The sequence below is a fragment of the Microcaecilia unicolor genome, chromosome 3, assembly GCF_901765095.1.
Source record: "Microcaecilia unicolor chromosome 3, aMicUni1.1, whole genome shotgun sequence".
NCBI lineage: Eukaryota > Metazoa > Chordata > Amphibia > Gymnophiona > Siphonopidae > Microcaecilia > Microcaecilia unicolor.
Genome location: NC_044033.1, coordinates 413,252,334 through 413,270,371, shown reverse-complemented (window position 1 = coordinate 413,270,371; position 18,038 = coordinate 413,252,334). Strand labels below are relative to the sequence as shown.

The 18,038-nt window shown below is 44.8% G+C and overlaps 1 protein-coding gene across 1 annotated transcript in view; it reads left to right on the top strand.

The window, feature by feature from the left end:
* Positions 1-13,993, top strand: part of KLHL29 (kelch like family member 29) — a 915,027-nt gene extending 901,034 nt beyond the window's left edge. The window contains exon 15 of the mRNA XM_030195140.1: positions 11,775-13,993. Coding sequence (XP_030051000.1) covers positions 11,775-11,958 — 184 coding nt within the window. The 3' untranslated portion in view covers positions 11,959-13,993. The remainder of the gene's footprint in view (positions 1-11,774) is intronic.
* The last annotated feature ends 4,045 nt before the right edge of the window (positions 13,994-18,038 follow it).

The following is an 18,038-nucleotide window of genomic DNA, read 5'->3' as shown; positions in this document are numbered from 1 at the left end:
CATGGCTTGGATGTGGTCAGGGTGAGACTGGGGCAGGGCCAAAATATATGGGGTATTCCTTACTTCAGAACAGGAATGCATGTCTGTGTGCAGTGAGATAAACATTGGAACTGACACCTGCTCCTCGATGCATCTAGGTCTCATAAAAGTGCTTGTTTTTGGCAGTTCTGTAGTCACAAGGAGGGATTAGGGAAGGTTAACCTCTTAATCTCCCCTCCCCTCCCCCCCCCCCCCCCCCCCAACGAATTTGATAGTTCTGCACAAATGCAAGCACTGTACCTAATTGGGAGAACATAGACTTATGCATCTAAGTGTCAGCATATATGTTTAAGTGCCAAGACACAGGGGTATAGTTATGAACATGGGTTATCGTTAAGACATGTTATTTTACCACTAACATGCTATTTTAGCACAGGTCTGATTTTATGCCATGAGCGGTGAAGAAATCCAAAACAGCAGTATGTGCTAGGAGGTGAGAGACTGTCATGCACAGATCAGGAGAGAGTAGAGTCCTTGGGGTGATAATGTATGAGGATCTAAAGTCAGCAAAACAATGTAACAAGGCGGTGACTGTTGCTAGACTGCATAGAGAGAGGCATAATCAGCAAAAGAAAGGTGTTGATGCCCCTGTACAAATCATTGGAGAGGCCTCACTTGGAGTATTGTTTCCAGTTTGGGAGGCTATATGTTTTCAAAGACATAAAAAGATTTGAGGCAGTTCAGAGGAAGGTGACAAAAATGGTGCAGCATTTATTTATTGCATTTGTATCCCACATTTTCCCACCTATTTGCAGGCTCAATGTGGCTTACATGGTACCGTGAGGCGATCACCTTTCCAGTGTGACAAATACAGAGTGATGATATGGTATAATAAAGTGCATGTGTGACAGACACATAAGGGAATGGAAAGGAGGAAGGGAATGGTCCAGTTCCGATCAGGTACCGCATACAGTTCAAGCTTCTGCTGCTAACCTACAAATGCACTCAATCTGCAGCCCCTCCTTACCCAGTGGCGTAGCCAGACCTGACATTTTGGGTGGGCCCAGAGCTGATATGGGTGGGCACTAGGTGTGAGTAGTGTTTCTTGGGATACTCCTTAATAATGCCTTAGAATGCACTTGATGATGGATTTCTAAGTAAATAGTCTGTGCAACAGCTCTCCTGCATTAACACAAACCACATACCTGGTTCATGGAACACTGACATTTTTAAATATAGTGATTTTATCCCATATCTTAAACTTGACCAAATATGACTGCTATAAGGCAAACAAATCAATGGCACATATCTTTCAAACTTTGCTTTGTAACAAATGCAAATGCCTGATTAAGCTGTATTCATAAAACAGGTAAATTCTGAAACTGACATTCCCATTTAAAAAGCCAGAGAAGTCAGACTCATATAGATCCCCACACGAACTACATGCACACAGAATCTTTTACGTCGGTCACATGCAGAACAGACCACCCCTTACAAACTGCAGAATAAAACACAAAAAATTAGAAATCACAGAGATGGCAAATTACCCAGTTCCAGGGTTGAGATTTTGTGCAGTCCTGATTTAAACTTTATAACCCAAATCAGTGTGGGATTTGCAGTGCCTGATTCTGCCCATGGAAATCAGTGCTGCAAGTCCCATATCAATGGGATGGTCAGAAATGCTGGACTGTTCCAAAATCTCCAGCCTGGAACTGTAGCCTGGCATCAACTCTGCCCTTCCCCTTCCCCCATAGTTTGGCATCAGCCGCCCCTCCACCATAGTTTGGCATCAGCTGCGAGAGAATAGGCAGCGACAGCGATCAAAACAGTGGTGTACCTAGGGTAGTTGACACCTGGGGCTGGTCATTTTTTAACACCCCCCTCCAAAATCCAGTACCAGGCATACCAAGAATACAAAACACTCAGGACCTATAGCGCAATTCTAGCATACCATAAGCAGTCATTTCTACAAGTCACACAAGGAAAAGAAAAGCATCTTAAACACTACAGTGAGCACTAGAACATCAATTCACCTATTGTAAAACGAAACCAGACAGAATAGTACAGATCCTTGATCCTGCAGTCAATGCCAACTGAAAGCCATGTCTTTTTCACAAACACAGATACACCCTAATCCACTATAGAATAAGTAATCATAAACTTTCTATTTAGACAAAAATTAAATTGAACCCCCAAGATGCCAGACTCTGCATACAATGCAACGCCATAGAAACAGAAAATGTCCCCTAGTACTGTGCAAAATATAAAGACAGCAGATGTAAATTTGAAAAAAAAAACTAGCAAATGCCAATCACCAAATAGAAATAAAACAAATATAGAAAATAAAATACCATTTTATTGGACTAATACATTTAGCTTTCAGAGGCCAAAACCTCCGTCCTCAGGTCAATACAGTATAGTGCTGTTACAGTATCGTATCCTGACCCGAGGAAGGGGGTTTTGTTCTCTGAAAGTTAGACAAAATGTATTAAAATTAGTCCAATAAAAAGTTTACCTTATTTACATGTTCATTTATAAACATTTATTAACACATCTACAATACTAATTTATCCTAAAGCAAAAAAATAAAAATATATATTTTATTTACAGTTTGTTGTCTCTGGTTTCTGCTTTCCTCATCTTCTTTGCACCGTCTTCCTTCCATCCAGCATCTGTCTTCACTCTCTCTCTGCCATCCAGTGTCTGCCCTCTCTGCTATCCCTTCCATCCACTGTCTGCCCTTTCTCTCTGCCCCTTCAATCCATCATTTGTCCTCTCTCTCCCATCCATCCAGGGTCTGCCCTCCCTCTCGCTGCCCTTTCTTTTCAGCCCCCAGTTCCAGCCCCATTATCCCACCTGCCCCTAGTTCACATCTCCCACCTGCCCCTCCTTTTCAGTCCCCAGTTTCAGCCCCAGCCCTTTTCTCCCACCAGTCCAGAGCGTCAGCCCCCAGCCACTTCTCCCTGTCCCCTTTTCAGCCCCCAGTTCTAGTACTAGCCCCCTTATCCCACCTACCCTCCTTTTCAGCCCCCAGTTCCCTTCATCCACATACCTTGCATTAGGCCCCTCTTTTCAGCCCCATACCTATTCTGCCACCTGCCCCAGGCATGGCCCCATTCTCCCTCCTGCCCCCTTCTCAGACCCCAGCTCTAGGCCCCTTCTCCCATCTGAGCCCACCCAGTCCCCTTCTCCCATCAGAGCCCCCCTCCCCAACTCAGTCCCCTTCTCCCATCTGAGCTCCCCTCCCTGACCCAGTCCCCACCTGCCTACTAGCTCCTTCGACTGTCAGACGACCCTCTTCTACTACTACTACAACTACTTATCATTTCTATAGCGCTACTAGACGTACGCAGCGCTGTACACTTGAACATGAAGAGACAGTCCCTGCTCGACAAGAGCCTATAATCTAATTAGGACAGACAAACAGGACAAACAAGACAAACAAGAGATAAGGGAATATTAAAGTGAGGATTATAAAATAAGGGTTCTGAACAAGTGAATAAAGGTTAGGCGTTACAAGCAGTTTAAAAGGAGTTAAAAGAGAGGATCTGGAATTCCCCTTGAAGCTCTGGTGAAAGAAAGAAGAGAAATCAGGGCTCCAAGTCTCTTTAAACCTTGGGATGTCTGCATGGTGTGTATGTGTGTGTGTGTGTGGGGGGGGGGGGGTGACTTGTCAATACTTGGGCTGCCTGGCAATCCCTTATGAAAACTGCTGGGGGGGGAGGGACAGCAGAAGGAAGGAAGAAAGAAGGAAGGAAGGAAGGAAGGAAGGGCTTAGTATCAGCATGCATATTAGTGTGCCAATACTCTGAAACAGGGAGGTACAGTTAATATAATCATGAAGGTGAAAAGTTAACATAGATTTCTGCATTAAACCAAGCTGTGCCAATGTTTAAAGCTGATATGCACTATATTTTTAATATTAATCAAATTATTTAAATTTCAACAAGGAAGTCAGTATTATTAAAATATAAAAACCGGACTGAATCAGTGTTAACATACAGACTGTAAAGCATGTTAATTCTGTGTTAATACCAAAGTGAGGACTAAACTTATTAAAAAGGCCCCTCAGTATTCAGCCTTTATGAATAAATGACATTATCTCACTTGATCTTTTTGTAAGTTTGCATCTTCCACCAGTTGCATGCTGTCTCGCACTCTTGCCACAGCCTCATATCTCTCTTCTTCCAGATCTGAACACTTTGCTTGAAGCTCCCCGACTTGTTTTTCCAAACTCGTTCTTTCTCTTCCTAATTGCTCCGCATCTTGGGCAGCTACACGTAACCTTTTTTCCAGCACCCAGCCTTAAAAAAAATCGGCGAAGCACCTCGCGTCAGCTCTGCACTGTTGTACAGCAAAAATTGCCTCGTCGCGTCGTCGGCCTTTTCTTCACTGTGTCCCGCCCTCGCAGAAATAGGAAGTTACATCAGAGGGCGGGACACAGTGAAGGAAAGGCCGACGACGCGACGAGGCAATTTTTGCTGTACAGCAGTGCAGAGCCAACGTGAGGCGCTTCGCCGATTTTGTTTTTTTTCTAAGGCTGGGTGCTGGAGAAGAGGGTCATCTCGTCTGACAGTGGAAGGAGCTGATCCGGACCACCCCTCCCTTTGGTATGAGCATGTTGTCTGGGCGCCCCTGCTACCCTCATCTCCCCTTACGTTCCTACGCGTAACCTCCGCTCTGAAGACAGTACCTTTCTCACCACTTCCATCTCCAGGCTCCGCCCTTTCTGCCTCGCCTCACCCCATGCTTGGAATAAACTCCCTGAGCCCATACGCCAGGCCCCCTCCCTGCCCATCTTCAAATCCTTGCTCAAAGCCCACCTCTTCAATGTCGCCTTTGGCACCTAACCACTACCTCTATTCAGGAAATCTAGACTGCCCCAACTTGACATTTCGTTCTTTAGATTGTAAGCTCCTTTGAGCAGGGACTGTCCTTCTTTGTTAAACTGTACAGCGCTGCGTAACCCTAGTAGCACTCTAGAAATGTTAAGTAGTAGTAGTAGTTTGAGTATTAGTATTGTGTTGCAGGATTCAGGATCGTTAGGGTATGCCTTTTTGAACAAGATAGTCTTTAATGATTTCCGGAAGTTTGGTAGGTCATACGTTGTTTTTGCGGTGATTGGTAGTGTGTTTCAAAGTTTTGTGCTTATATAGAAGAAGCTGGATGCATACGTTGATTTGTATTTGAGTCCTTTGCAGCTTGGGTGGTGAAGGTTTAGATTTGAGCGTGTTGATCTTGTGTTTCTGGTTAGAAGGTCTATGAGATTAAACATGTATCCCAGGGCTTCGCCGTAGATGATTTTATGAACCAGAGGGCAGATTTTGAACGCAATACATCCTTTGATTGAGAGCCAATGCAGTTTTTCTCATAGGGGTCTGGCCAAAGCACATGCAAGAAGAGACTGGAGGACTTGAATGTGTATATGCTAGAGAGACAGAGAGGTGATATGATACAGACATTTAAGTACTTGAAAGGTATTAATATACAAACAAACTTCTTCCAGAGACAAAGGAGCAGTAGAACTTGAGGACATGAATTGAGGTTGCAGGGAGAGAGGAGTAATATCGGGAAATACTTTTTTTTTCAGAGAGAGAGTAGTAGACACCTGGAATGCCCTTCCAGGAGAGGTGGTAGAGTCAAAAACAGTGAGCAAATTAAAAAATGTATGGAAAAGGCACAGGGGATCCGTAAACAGAAAGCGGATGGAAACGCAAAATGGCTGTTGTGGTGTTGTGTTGAGCAAGAGTAGTGGGAACTAAGACTGAAGCTGGATAGACTTCTACGGTCTGTGTCCAACGAATGGCAAAAACTGAAGATTAGTCAAATCCTGCATGGGGGAAGTAAGGCCGATGTCAGACAGACTTTTACGGTTTGTGTTCCACAAATGGCAAAAGACAGGTGAAGCTTTGACAACTCCAGTATTGTAGATCACTTTATTGTCACATGCTGCAAGTGAGGGTGCTGTGCAGCTTGCGGAAGGGGAAGACATCTTGACTGGTAAGTTGAATACTGTCAGCAATACTTGGGTGATGATATATGGTTATAACCAAGACTGCATGTTTAGCTGCCTTTATGTGATTGGCATGGTGGAGACTCACCAACCAGTGGCTCACACAGAGTGAGTGTGGCTCTGGCCACCTTGTTGGGCAGACTGGATAGACCATGGGGGTCTTTATCTGCTGTCATTTAGTGTGTTATTAATAACTAGGATTAATGTAAAATAACACAACTTAATCGAAGCACACTTTGGTAACTCCTCTCCCCCTCTATAGATGTGTATGATGCCTAGTTGCCTCTGTTGATGTTTTAGATGTTGACAGGTGCAAAATGAGTGTTGCCACTGCATGTAGAGCTGGTACATACATTCCCATTCTTGCACGTATTGGGCTTTATGTTGACAAATTCTTTCTAAAATACTACCAGAATGTGACACATCTCTCCTTGGACACCAATTCTGATTGTGTACATTTTTTTTCTAAAATCTGCCTTCACATTGGTACTACTACACTGGATCAATGTTGTCTCATTGACTGCCACCCTCCCCCCTTTACATTCTTATACTAGCTCTTAAAGGCCTGAAATTATAACTGCCGTTCACTGTGTGGTGGTGCTGATTACCAGAAGTACTGAGAAGAAACTAAGATTGAGATAAGGGATTGAAGAATCTAACCAGTAGACAGAGTTAACCTAGCAACTTTTATTAGTTCAAATCATTGACACCACAACTAGACTATTGTGGCCAGTTCTGGAAGCTGAATATCCAACAAGATAAAAACACAACAAAGAATGTAGAAGAGAGCTAAACTGCACCATAAGGATCATGAGGTAAGACTTAAGGAGCTAAATAATCCCTCTGATTCCATAACAGTCGCCAAAAATTGGGACTTATGCATGTAAATTTAAACACAGCCCAAAAAAGGGTCGTGGAAATGGGAGGGTCAAGTGCGTTTCAGGACAGATTGGGGGCGTGGTTTTGAGTTAGGCATGTAATTATAGAATAATGGTGCTCTGCACTTAAATTTAGGTGAACTGTACCGTGTTTTTATTCTGTAAACTGCACTGAACTTTAGGAACAGCTTATAGAATATGGCGTAAGCGGATTTGTTTTCAGCACCGATTGTTTTTAAGCACCATTTATAGAATTCACCCCAATATGTATACCAGAAGGGAACTGGAGGTGAGGTATATGATGAAAATATTTAGATAGCTCAAAATTATTTATTTTTTTAAATTTGTTATTGAATTTAGTTCACTCGTTTTCAATAGTAGTTCAAGGTAAGTTACACTCAGGAACAGGAGGTATTTTCCTGTCCTCAGAAAGTTTACAATCTAATTTTGTGCGTGATGCAATGGAGGGTTAGATGACTTGCCCAAGGCCACAAATAGCATGAGTGAGATCTGAGCCCTGATTCTCAGTCTGCTGCTCTAACCAATAATGTAGAAAAGGCCAACATTTTTCAGTGGAAAGAAACTTTTAGAAAAAGGAATTAGTTACATGAAGCTAAACAAAATTGTGAACTCAAGAGAAATATAAAGAGAGATTAATTTGCTTCAATTTCTATGCCTTCCATCCAAAATAAAGTTGACTTTTGAGTGGATTACATTATCGTCAGCGAGAGAGTAGGAAGCGCAGTGTGGGAGGTGATGGAGGCAAAACTGTGTCAGAATTCAAGAATGTATCCAATGGTTATGTAATAGTTTCAAAATAGTTGTAAAATAGGTGTTTATACTGCACACACCCAGTGCATAAATGTTCATTTCCCTGTATTTTAGAACAGCAGATTTTGTTCTAAAATATAGGTCAAAATTGAGCGAGACTGACCTGTACATCTCATTTCCTTCTTGTGTGCCCTAAAATGCGGGTAAATGTGTGAAGAGTGGATCCCTTATTGAGCAAATTTATTGGAATGGAGATAAATACAGATAAAAATATAAAGGATCATATCTAATATAATTTACTCCTCCAACGTTCCAATGAGGCTACCTGCGTCCGTAACCATCTCCTGACGTCCCTCTCCCGCAGTAGAACCCTGCTTACCTGATGTCAGGAAATGGTTACCGCAGTGAGAGACATTGGAACGTTGCAGGAGCAGCTTCAGCCCTTCCTCCACACGCACCAACATCTCCACCCAGGGCCGGCAAGAGACTGGGCCGGGACACGGCCACCTCCGGGGCCCCGCCCCTGCCGCCCTCACCACCACGCCCCCCAGGTTGCCGCCGCCGCTAACCCCTCCACCCCCCCGAGGTCGCCACCGCTCCCCCCTCCACGAGGTCACCGCAGCCACTGCTCCTCCCCTCCACTCCCCCCCCCCCCCCCGAGGTCACCACCCAGGCCCAGCTACTTTTCCTCCAGTCCCACCCACCCACCCAACAGACCTGCCAAGTCTCCCGCGAAACACGCGGCGCCAGCTCCCATTTCCGGCCATTGCTGCTTCTCCTGTTGAGCAGCAGCGGCCGCTACAAAAACAAAAAAGAGCTAATTAAAGCACCAAATGCTTTTAAAAAGCAAGCGCAGCACTGCAGGCAGCCATCAGGCATTGCCTGTCAGCTCTGCAGCCGCTCCTCTCGCCTCTCACGTCACTTCCCCTGGAGCAGACCCCAGAGGAGCGCAGCGACATGAGAGGCGAGAGGAGCAGCTGCAGAGCCTACAGCCAATGCATGATGTCTGCCTGCGGTGCCGCGCTTGCTTTTTAAAAACATTTTTGGTGCTTTAAATAGCTCTTTTTGTTTTTGTACCAGTCACTGCTGCTCAACAGGAGAGGCAGCAGTGGCCGGAAATGGGAGCTGGTGCCGCGTGTTTCATGGGAGACTTGGCAGGTCTGTGTTGGGTGGGCGGGCCTGGATGGAAAGAAGGGGATAGAGAGAGAGACACGGGATGGGGGTAGACGGATGAAGGATGGGGAGAGAAAGAGGGAAAACAGGTGGAAGGATGGGGAGAGAAAGACACGATGGAAGGATGGGGAGAGAAAGGGGGAGATGGATGAATGGATGCAGAGAGAAAGGGGAGAGACTGGAAGTATGTGGAGAGAGAAGGGACACTGAACAGAAAAGGGTAGAGAGATAGACACTGGATAGACGGAGGGGGAGAGAGACATTAGATGGAAGGATCAGGAGAGAGGGTAGATGGGTGGAAGGATGGGGAGAGAAAGAGGGAAGATGCTGGATGGAAGGGTATGGAAAAAAAAGGAGACACTGGATGGAAGGATGCAGAAAGAAAGAGGGAAGACATTGGGAGGGGGTCCTGAGACCTGAGAGGGGGATGGAGGGGGTCCTGAGACCTGAGAGGGAGGGGGTCCTGAAACCAGAGAGGGAGGGGGGAGGTATCTCTCTCTCTCACACACTCTCTCTCTCTCTCTCTCTCTCTCACAGTCAGTGTCTTTCTCACTCCCACACACTGTCTCTCATACACTCTGTCTCACACTGTATCACATTCACTATCTATGTGTCACACAGTCACTCTCAAACACTCTCTCGATCTCATACACTCTCTTGGTCTCACAGAGAGTCTGTGTATCGCACACTTACTCTCACACTCTGTCTCGCACTCTCTCACACACTCGCACCCACACTCTCTCTCTGTCATACACACACGCTCACACATTCACTCTATCTCTCTCACACAGTCACTCTGACACACACACTCTCTCAAACATACACACTCCGAGGAAAACCTTGCTAGCGCCCATTTCATTTGTGTCAGAAACGGGCCTTTTTTACTAGTATATAATATATAGATACTAGTAAAAAAGGCCCGTTTCTGGAACAAATGAAACGGGCGCTAGCAAGGTTTTCCTGGGAAGTGTGTATGTTTGAGAGAGTGTGTGTGAGAGTGAGAGCCAGAGTGAATGTGCGGGTGTGTGACCTAGAATGAGACTGTTTGTGTGTCAGTGTGTGTGTGAGAATGAGAGTGTGCGGCAGGGCCCCCCTCACCCCCTTCCCTCCTCCTCCCCCCCCTCCTTTTCCTCCTCCTTCTCCCCTCCCAGTTCCAGCGTGGCCCCCCTCCCTCCGCCTTTCAGGTTTGTGCCCCTCCCTCCTTCAGGGTCCCTCCCTCGCTCCCTCCTTCTTGCCCGTTTCCGTTTGAAAGGAAACGGGTGCTAGCAGACCACCTCCAAGCCGAGGGAGCCACGGTCCCAGGCACATTAGGACGTTGGTGTGTGTCTGTGTGAGAGTGTGTGTGTGACAGTGAGACAGAGTGAAAGACTGGTTGCGTTTGAGAGAGAGCGCGTGTGTGTGTGTGTGTGACACAGAGATAGTGTGTGACAGAGTATGTGGGTGTGGGTTTGTCTCCATATCCTTCTCCTTCCAGCAAGCCCTTGCAGGAGCACAGGGGTGGGCAGTGAAACAGAGTGTATGTGTGTGTGTGAGAGTGTGTGTGTGACAGACAGAGTGTGTGTGTGTGTGTGTGTTTCAGAGAGTGTGTGTCACAGTGACACACAAAGAGTGAAAGACTGTGTGTGTGAGAGTGTGTGTCTGTGCATGACCCCTTCCTTCTGTCCAAGGTGCAGGGTCGTTCCCCCCCCCCCCCCCCCCCCCCCGTTCCTTTTTTTAGTCCAGCAATTGTACTCTTTTTCCCATGCCCTCCATCCATCCATGTGCAACATTTGTCCTCTCCCCTTCCCTCCTGTTCTGTACTTTCCCCCCCTTCTCCATGTCTTTGTCTGCCATGTCTCCCCTTCAAGTTCCAGGCCCTCCCTCCATCCCCTCCTCTCCCTCCCTCCCTCCCTCCCCTCCTCTCCCTCAAGTTCCTGACCCCTCCCTCCCTTAAGTTTACCTGCTGTTAGCCAAGTTTTTCCATCAGCTTCGTGCAGAGAAGTCTGCAGTTTGCTGTAGCTTCGGGCACGGCCTGCTTAAAGGTTGCCTTATGGTCGACGTCCCCTGCTGATGCGCTGGTAGGGCGGCTATCTCTTCACGTGTTTTTTTTTTTTTGTTATTGCGATAGGGCGGTTTGGGGCGGCGGTATTCGGGTCAGCTGGGCGGCAGGTTCGGGAGGGCGGCGGTATTCTTGTTAGCTGGGCGGCAAGGCATTATGGCTCCCTCTGTCGTTCAGGCAGGCTGGCTCCCTCGTCCTGTCTGGTCAACGGTTTTGTTGTGTTTCTTTGAAGGCGTTTAGTGTGCGCGCGGGAGGGTCCGTTACGCGGAGGGGGGGAGAGTGTTGAACTCGGTGGGAAGGGCACGAGATGGGACGTCACTGATGGTGCCTAGCAGACCATGGAGCCACGGTCCCTGGCACAGAACGTTGGAGGTGAGAATTATATATATATAGATATATATCATGGATCCCTGATTATAATTGGGTGATCGTGTTAGATTCTAAAGGAAAGAGGAAAGGTGATTCTGTATTATAGCCAGAGCAAACTGTGCTGCTAGGTTTTTCAGTCCTGATGTGGCCCAATGTTTCTGAAGTGCTGTCCTTGAATATATTGGTTGCTGGTTTGGATGAAAGGCAACAAGCAAACCAGCTTTATAATAAAAATGCAAAGACTTCTAAGAAAAATATTTTCTAATTGTCGCCATTCAGATTATTCATGTGTATTAACCTGTGAATAATTGTGTATAAAGTTGATTTCTGTGTTGAATTTTTTTTTAATTAACCTAAGTGTTTGAGATGAACAAAAAAAAAATGTTAAATTTGGGGAAAATGCCAATTCAACCAAATGTGAGTGGAGATTTGTTTTTCATTGTGCACATCCTTAATTCTTGGACCTGTAAATTGTTCAGCAGAAATGAATTCAGATTGTGCTAAGCTGAAATTGTTTATAATGTTTGATTTTTTTTTTTTTATTGTTTGGTAGTGCTGTGGTCCTTGATGGAAAAATCTACGCTACTGGTGGGATTGTTAGCAGTGAGGGGCCAGCCCTTGGAAATATGGAGTCCTATGATCCAAAGACAAACAGCTGGATCCTTCTATCAAACATGCCTTGCCCGGTGTTCCGACATGGATGTGTAGTCATCAAAAAGTACATTCAAAGTGGTTGACCTTATGGGACCCCATTTGCAGAACTGGTTTTTGACCTGCTTTAACATTGAAATCTTTCACAAGAAGAGAATTTAAAAAAACAAACATGAACATCTTGCTGTATAAAGTTTTTGAATACCATCTACATTGAATGTAGAAAATCATTCTCACCTTTTGGTGAAAAGGAGCAAATGTCTCTCTTCTGTATATAATAGTATAACTTAACAATGCTTTAGTGGCACTTGTTATTAACAACCTGGGTGCAATAGCATTTCCCTTATTTTTTTAACTTGGGTCTTTGGGGCAGAGAGAGGATCTGCGTGTTGCTCTAGGGAGTGTACATGACAAGTGACCGGGCAGATTAGTTTTATGAGTACAAAGTAAGCATTGAACTATTTGAAAGGAGGTAATCAAAGTGTCTTTGCCACCTTGATTCCTATATTTGTTTTAACAAGCACCTACTTTTCAATAACAGCAAGTGAGATGCGGCTGGCAGGAGACTTAGATTGAAATGTCAGTCTTCCAGCAGATTCCCATGAATTTTCTAGGTCTCTAGTACATTACTGTCTGCAAAAGCAAAAGAAAGAAATAAAAATAGACCACCACACTCATGAAATTCTATATGATATCTGACGGTGACAGGGTCATGTGTGTGCGTGTAATTTCTCTGCTTTCTCCTCAATTTTATCTAGAAATCAAACTCAATGGGACTTTCTCTGTAATTCTGTATAAAGCCTTGAAGATTTCAGAGACATTTTGTTAAATCTCTTTAACTTTTTAGACATGTTTAAGCTAGTACCTTTCACTGAAGGCTGTAAGGTTTACAAGATTTCTGCACAGACCATGTTGTCATATGGACATGCTGCATATTGGGAAATACACCAGGAAAAAAAATGTACAACATACCTCAACCCAGCAAGATACTGCACCATGGCATACTGTAGCATTTGGAATATGACAACCAGGGTTTCTGCTCCTTGGGAAAGGACTTTTTGAACATTCATTGCCTACAATCTTGCTTCACAGCCTCATTAGGGATAACATTTGTATCCAGCTCTTAACTGCAATCCTTCCATTTTTAAGACTGTTTTTTAAGTGATTTCCAAGGGAAGATTCTGGAAGTCTTACAGCACAGTTACTTTATTTAAAGTAAGAAATAGCTTGCCTGATATACAGTTATGAAAACAAGTTCTTCATGAAAAAAAGGCTTTGGTTTAAGTTAATGCACATTATAAGATATGTGTGGAATTTCTAGTACATATGTAGCAGTCATATGGAAAAATTGCATTCTTCAATGCAGAGAATTACAGCAAGGCAAACATCTTTAAAAGACAAGAAAAATTCAAGGTTCACCATAACATTTTAATTAAGGATGAATTTCTCTAGCCCTGTGCTCTTCCTTCTTCCATTGATGTGCCTCAGGATAGCATCTTCGTACTTTCCATTCCTAAATGTCATGCTGTAAGTTTATGCAACAGCATTGTGTGTAACACCAAAACAATGCAGAGATGAATTTGAAAGTAAGAGATGCAAGTATGCTTGATTTTCTTTATCATATTTTGGGTAGAACAGTACTTCAGTAACATTGTAGATGACTAGCCCAGCAAATTTCATACATTAGCAAAACAAAAGAACATGTTGAGAATGGAAAATTGTACTATAATGCTGACAAAATATTTACTTGGTTGGCAAATAATTGTGGAGCCATTTTAAGGCTGTTCAGAGAGTGTGAGAAGGTCCATTCTTTATGCAGTTGTTTTAAATATTTATTATTCTTTATAAAATATAAGCACAAGAAAATTATGTAAGTAGTAGGATAAATGAAATATTTATGTCAAACGATGCAGGAGTGAACCTAGTGATTGGAGCACAATTTTCTAACTGCCTGGGGCAGGAATAATTTTAGAAGTTCATGCGTTTCTTGCCTCCAAAGGAGGTGCTGGCCAGCTACACAGGGCTCCACCCACTTAATGTTTTTCCAGCTTTGCTTATTCATCTAATCACACTGGAGCAAAACTGACCACATCTATGAATAATACAAAACAGGGATATCTGTGATGGTAATGTACATAGTTTATGTTTACTGTTAAGTTCTTGTTATAATAAATATATTTATAGATCTAGATCCATTATCAATTGAGAGACTTTCATTTAAGATGTAACATGGTTTTGTTTCTGGAATCTCTTGACAACAATGAGCATGATGATGAAATCTGAGTCTGGGGTATATATTAGAAAGCAAGGTTATCTTTATTTAGATATTGTTGTTTTCACAGTGTCCTTAACAGACCAGTCCAGAATGTATGGATTATGCCTGCCAATCAACAGATGGAAACAGAGAACAAGTGCTGAAAGTTCTGCCCCATAAGGGCATGGTGCAACCTTAGCTGTTCATTATTTCTCTGTCTCCAGCAGATGGTGACAGGCTAACCATGCAGCTTCTGAACTGATTTGTTATGGATGCTCCTGGGTCAACTGGACAGCCTTTCCCAGTTGAGCAGGGAAATATTCTTTCAAATATTCTTAGCTGAGTTTCAGCTCGGAGTTGAGGACAAAGGCAAAGTTTAACACACAGGCGTATGATTTCCCTCCAATCCCCTTTGTCTCTCCACCACTGGACTTTTCATCTTGAAGTTTGATTCCTTCAAGCTTAAAGGTATTTTTACTCTGGCTCTGGATGGGGGCTTATATGCACTCCACAAGTGAAAGGGGGAGCCTATGGGCATGGCTGATCCTGAGGGAGGTTGAGCGCCCAGCTGCAATTTTTGTCTGAAAATGTACACCTCAGGGGCGCTTATGTTAGAGTGAGCTGGTTATGGCTGTTCTTCAAGGAGATACGGCTTCACTTGTGAATTATAGCAGTGGCAGTGCCCTCCAGGTTACACTTAAGCTGAAACAGTGCACTATGCTTGGGTCCCTGAAAGCTCAGGAGTTAAGACGTTTTTTTACCATACAGAGTAAATTCCTAAGGGGACCTACCCAGAGTCAGCAGGCTTATTGCTTCAGGTCCAATGAATCTTGGTATTCAAACCAGGTATTTGTTCTAAAGGGATTCATATCCCGAGGGGCACTTAAGTAAAAATTGCAGTGGCAGAATACCTTAGTACCAAGGCAGTGTGGGAGGTAAATATGTTTGCCAGTGCAAGATACGTCAGGGGATACAAGCAAGCTGAAGCACCAGGCTTAAATAGTGAGACTGCCTGCCCACCTGAGGTAATTTGGTTCCTTGCTGGCAATTTATCCTAACCTATGTTGGCTGCAGTCTGCAGTTTGCATGTCTGGCAATCATGACGTTCCTTATTAATTTTCTGACCGCATAGGCACCCAGCTCCTCAATACTAACTGTAGAGCCAGTAAACCATACTTCAATAGTTCACCTGTGCTTAATGAGTAGACCATGGGAAGAATATCTGTTTAGACTCAGAAACCTGAAAGGAAGGAAGAAGACTTTGGCTGGCGGAGGATGGGGTCCCTGCCAGCCCAGGTAGGTGACGGCGAGTGGGCAGGGGCGGTCGACGGTAGGGGGGGTCCAGGGCCAAATCTACGGGGGCCCTGGCCCCCATGGCCCCATAGCAGTGACGCCCCTGGTGTGGACAAATGCAAAGTGATTCACATTGGGAAGAACAAGCAAAATCATAAATACCTGATGCTAGGGTCCACCTTGGAGAGGGGGGGTGAGCACCCAAGTAAAAGATCTAGCTGTCATCATAGACAGTATGCTAAAATCTTCTGCCCGGTATGCAGTGGTAGCCAAAAAAGCAAACAGGATGCTAGGCATGATTAGAAAACGGATGATAAATAAGACTGAAAATACAATAATGCGTCTGTATTGCTCCATGGTGTGACCTTACCTTGAGTATTGCATTCAGTTCTGGTTGCCATATCTCAAAAAAGATATACATAGTAGATGACGGCAGAAAAAGACTTGCATTGTCCATCCAGTCTGCCCAACAAGATAAATTCATATGTGCTACTTTTTATTTGTACCTGTCCTCTTCAGGTATTCTGCCACTGCAATTTTTACTTAAGTGCCCCTCGGGATATGAATCCCTTTAGAACAAATACCTGGTTTGAATACCAAGATTCATTGGACCTCTTCAGGGCACAGACCGTATAAGTCTGGCCAGCACTATCCCCGCCTCCCACCAGCAGCTCTGGCACAGACCGTATAAGTCTGCCCAGCACTATCCCCGCCTCCCAACTACCAGTCCCACCTCCCACCACCAGCTCTGGCACAGACCGTATAAGTCTGCCCAGCACTATCTCCGCCTCCCAACCACCAGCCCCGCCTCCCACCACCGGCTCTGGCACAGACTGTATAAGTCTGCCTAGCACTAGCCCTGCCTCCCAACCACTAGCCCCGCCTCCCGCCACCGGCTCTGCCACCTAAACTTGGCTAAGCTCCCAAGGATACATTCCTTCTGAAAAGGATTCCTTTATGTTTATCCCAAGCATGTTTGAATTCTGTTACCGTTTTCATTCCAAGCATCCACCACTCTCTCTGTGAAAAAGTACTTCCTGACATTTTTCCTGAGTCTGCCCCCCTTCAATCTCATTTCATGTCCTCGTTCTACTGACTTCGCATCTCCGGAAAAGATTCGTTTGCGGATTAATACCTTTCAAATATTTGAACGTCTGTATCATATCACCCCTATTTCTCCTTTCCTCCAGAGTATACATGTTCAGGTAATTAGAAAAGGTTCAAAGAAGAATGACCAAAATTATAAAGGGGATGGAACTCCTCTCTTATGAAGAAAGGCTAAAGAGGTTAGAGCTCTTCAACTTGGAAAAAAGATGGCTAAGAGGAGATACGATTGAGGTCTACAAAATCTTTAGTGTTGAAGAACGAGTAGAAATGAATTCGTTTTTTACTCTTTCAAAAAAGTGCAAAAACTAGGGGACACTCAGTGAAATTACATGGTAAGGTGTGATTAGAGCAGGTACCTGAATCTGGGCTGCTTCTTTGGGGCCAGTTTATAGCAGTGACCTGCCATCTCTGACTTGTTTCCTGTTTCTGCATGGGAGGGCCACAGTGACAAAGAGAAGACGTGAAGACAGGTCGCGCCACTGGAAGTGTATGTGAATCGTTCTGCTCATCTTGGTATGTCTCTTTGCAACAAGCCCAAAAACAAGCTACCCGCAAGTTGAGAAAAAAAATTAGTTTAAAAAAACATGCCCAAACTCGCAGGACATAAGCGAGGTTGGCAGCACTGCAACTGGAGCTATGAAGAAGAGGGAGGAGTTTTCTGAGGATGAAAATATCTGTGGATGGTTCCTTGGCTCAGGGAGGGAGTTATGATGTCAGTCAGAGTGAGCAGATGACAGAGGGGTGAAGGATTTTCAGTGTTATTTCTGTGATCTTTGTAAGTGTGAATAGATCACAGATGACAAGAGGTGTGAGAAGTTTTAAGGTAGTTGTGGGAAGACAGAGCTTAGTGATGAGGGAAAGCGGTAAAACATTTGACAGAGGAATTCACTGGGGCCCCAATGATTAAATGTAAATGCAGGCACTAGAAACCACTACCACCTGCATTTACCATCACTCAAATGATCAGAGGGATCTACAGAACCCACAGCAGGAAATACTGCAGAACTCATTTAAATTAGATTTAAATGAGCTCTGCAGTATTCCACCCATATGATCAGAGAACAGCGCTCTGATAGTACAGACAGAATAACGCTCAGAGCTGGTGTTAGGGTTAAGCTCTGTCCCCTCTCCACCCTGTTCAAGCCAGGCAGCTTGGACTGTCACTGTCAGCCCTGGGGGTCCAGTGGACCTCCAGACCCCCCAATGGCTGAGGCACCGGTGGCCTAGTGCGCCCCCCCCCCCCCCCCGAACAGCAACATGGGGGCTGGAGGTGGGCAACATACCTCCACTCACCCTGGTAGTCTAGCGGTCCCCTCCCACCCTACCTTTGCATCCTGGGGTGTGCTGGGGCATCCCCACCATATAAAGGAGTTTCTTCCTTATATGGTAGGGAAGCCCCACTCAGCACATCCCAGGATGCACTAGGCACCGCCATTTTGGAGGCAGTGCTGGAAGGAGGAGGGCGTGCTACTCCTTCCCCCTTTGAAAGGTACGGGGTTGAGGAAGTTGCAA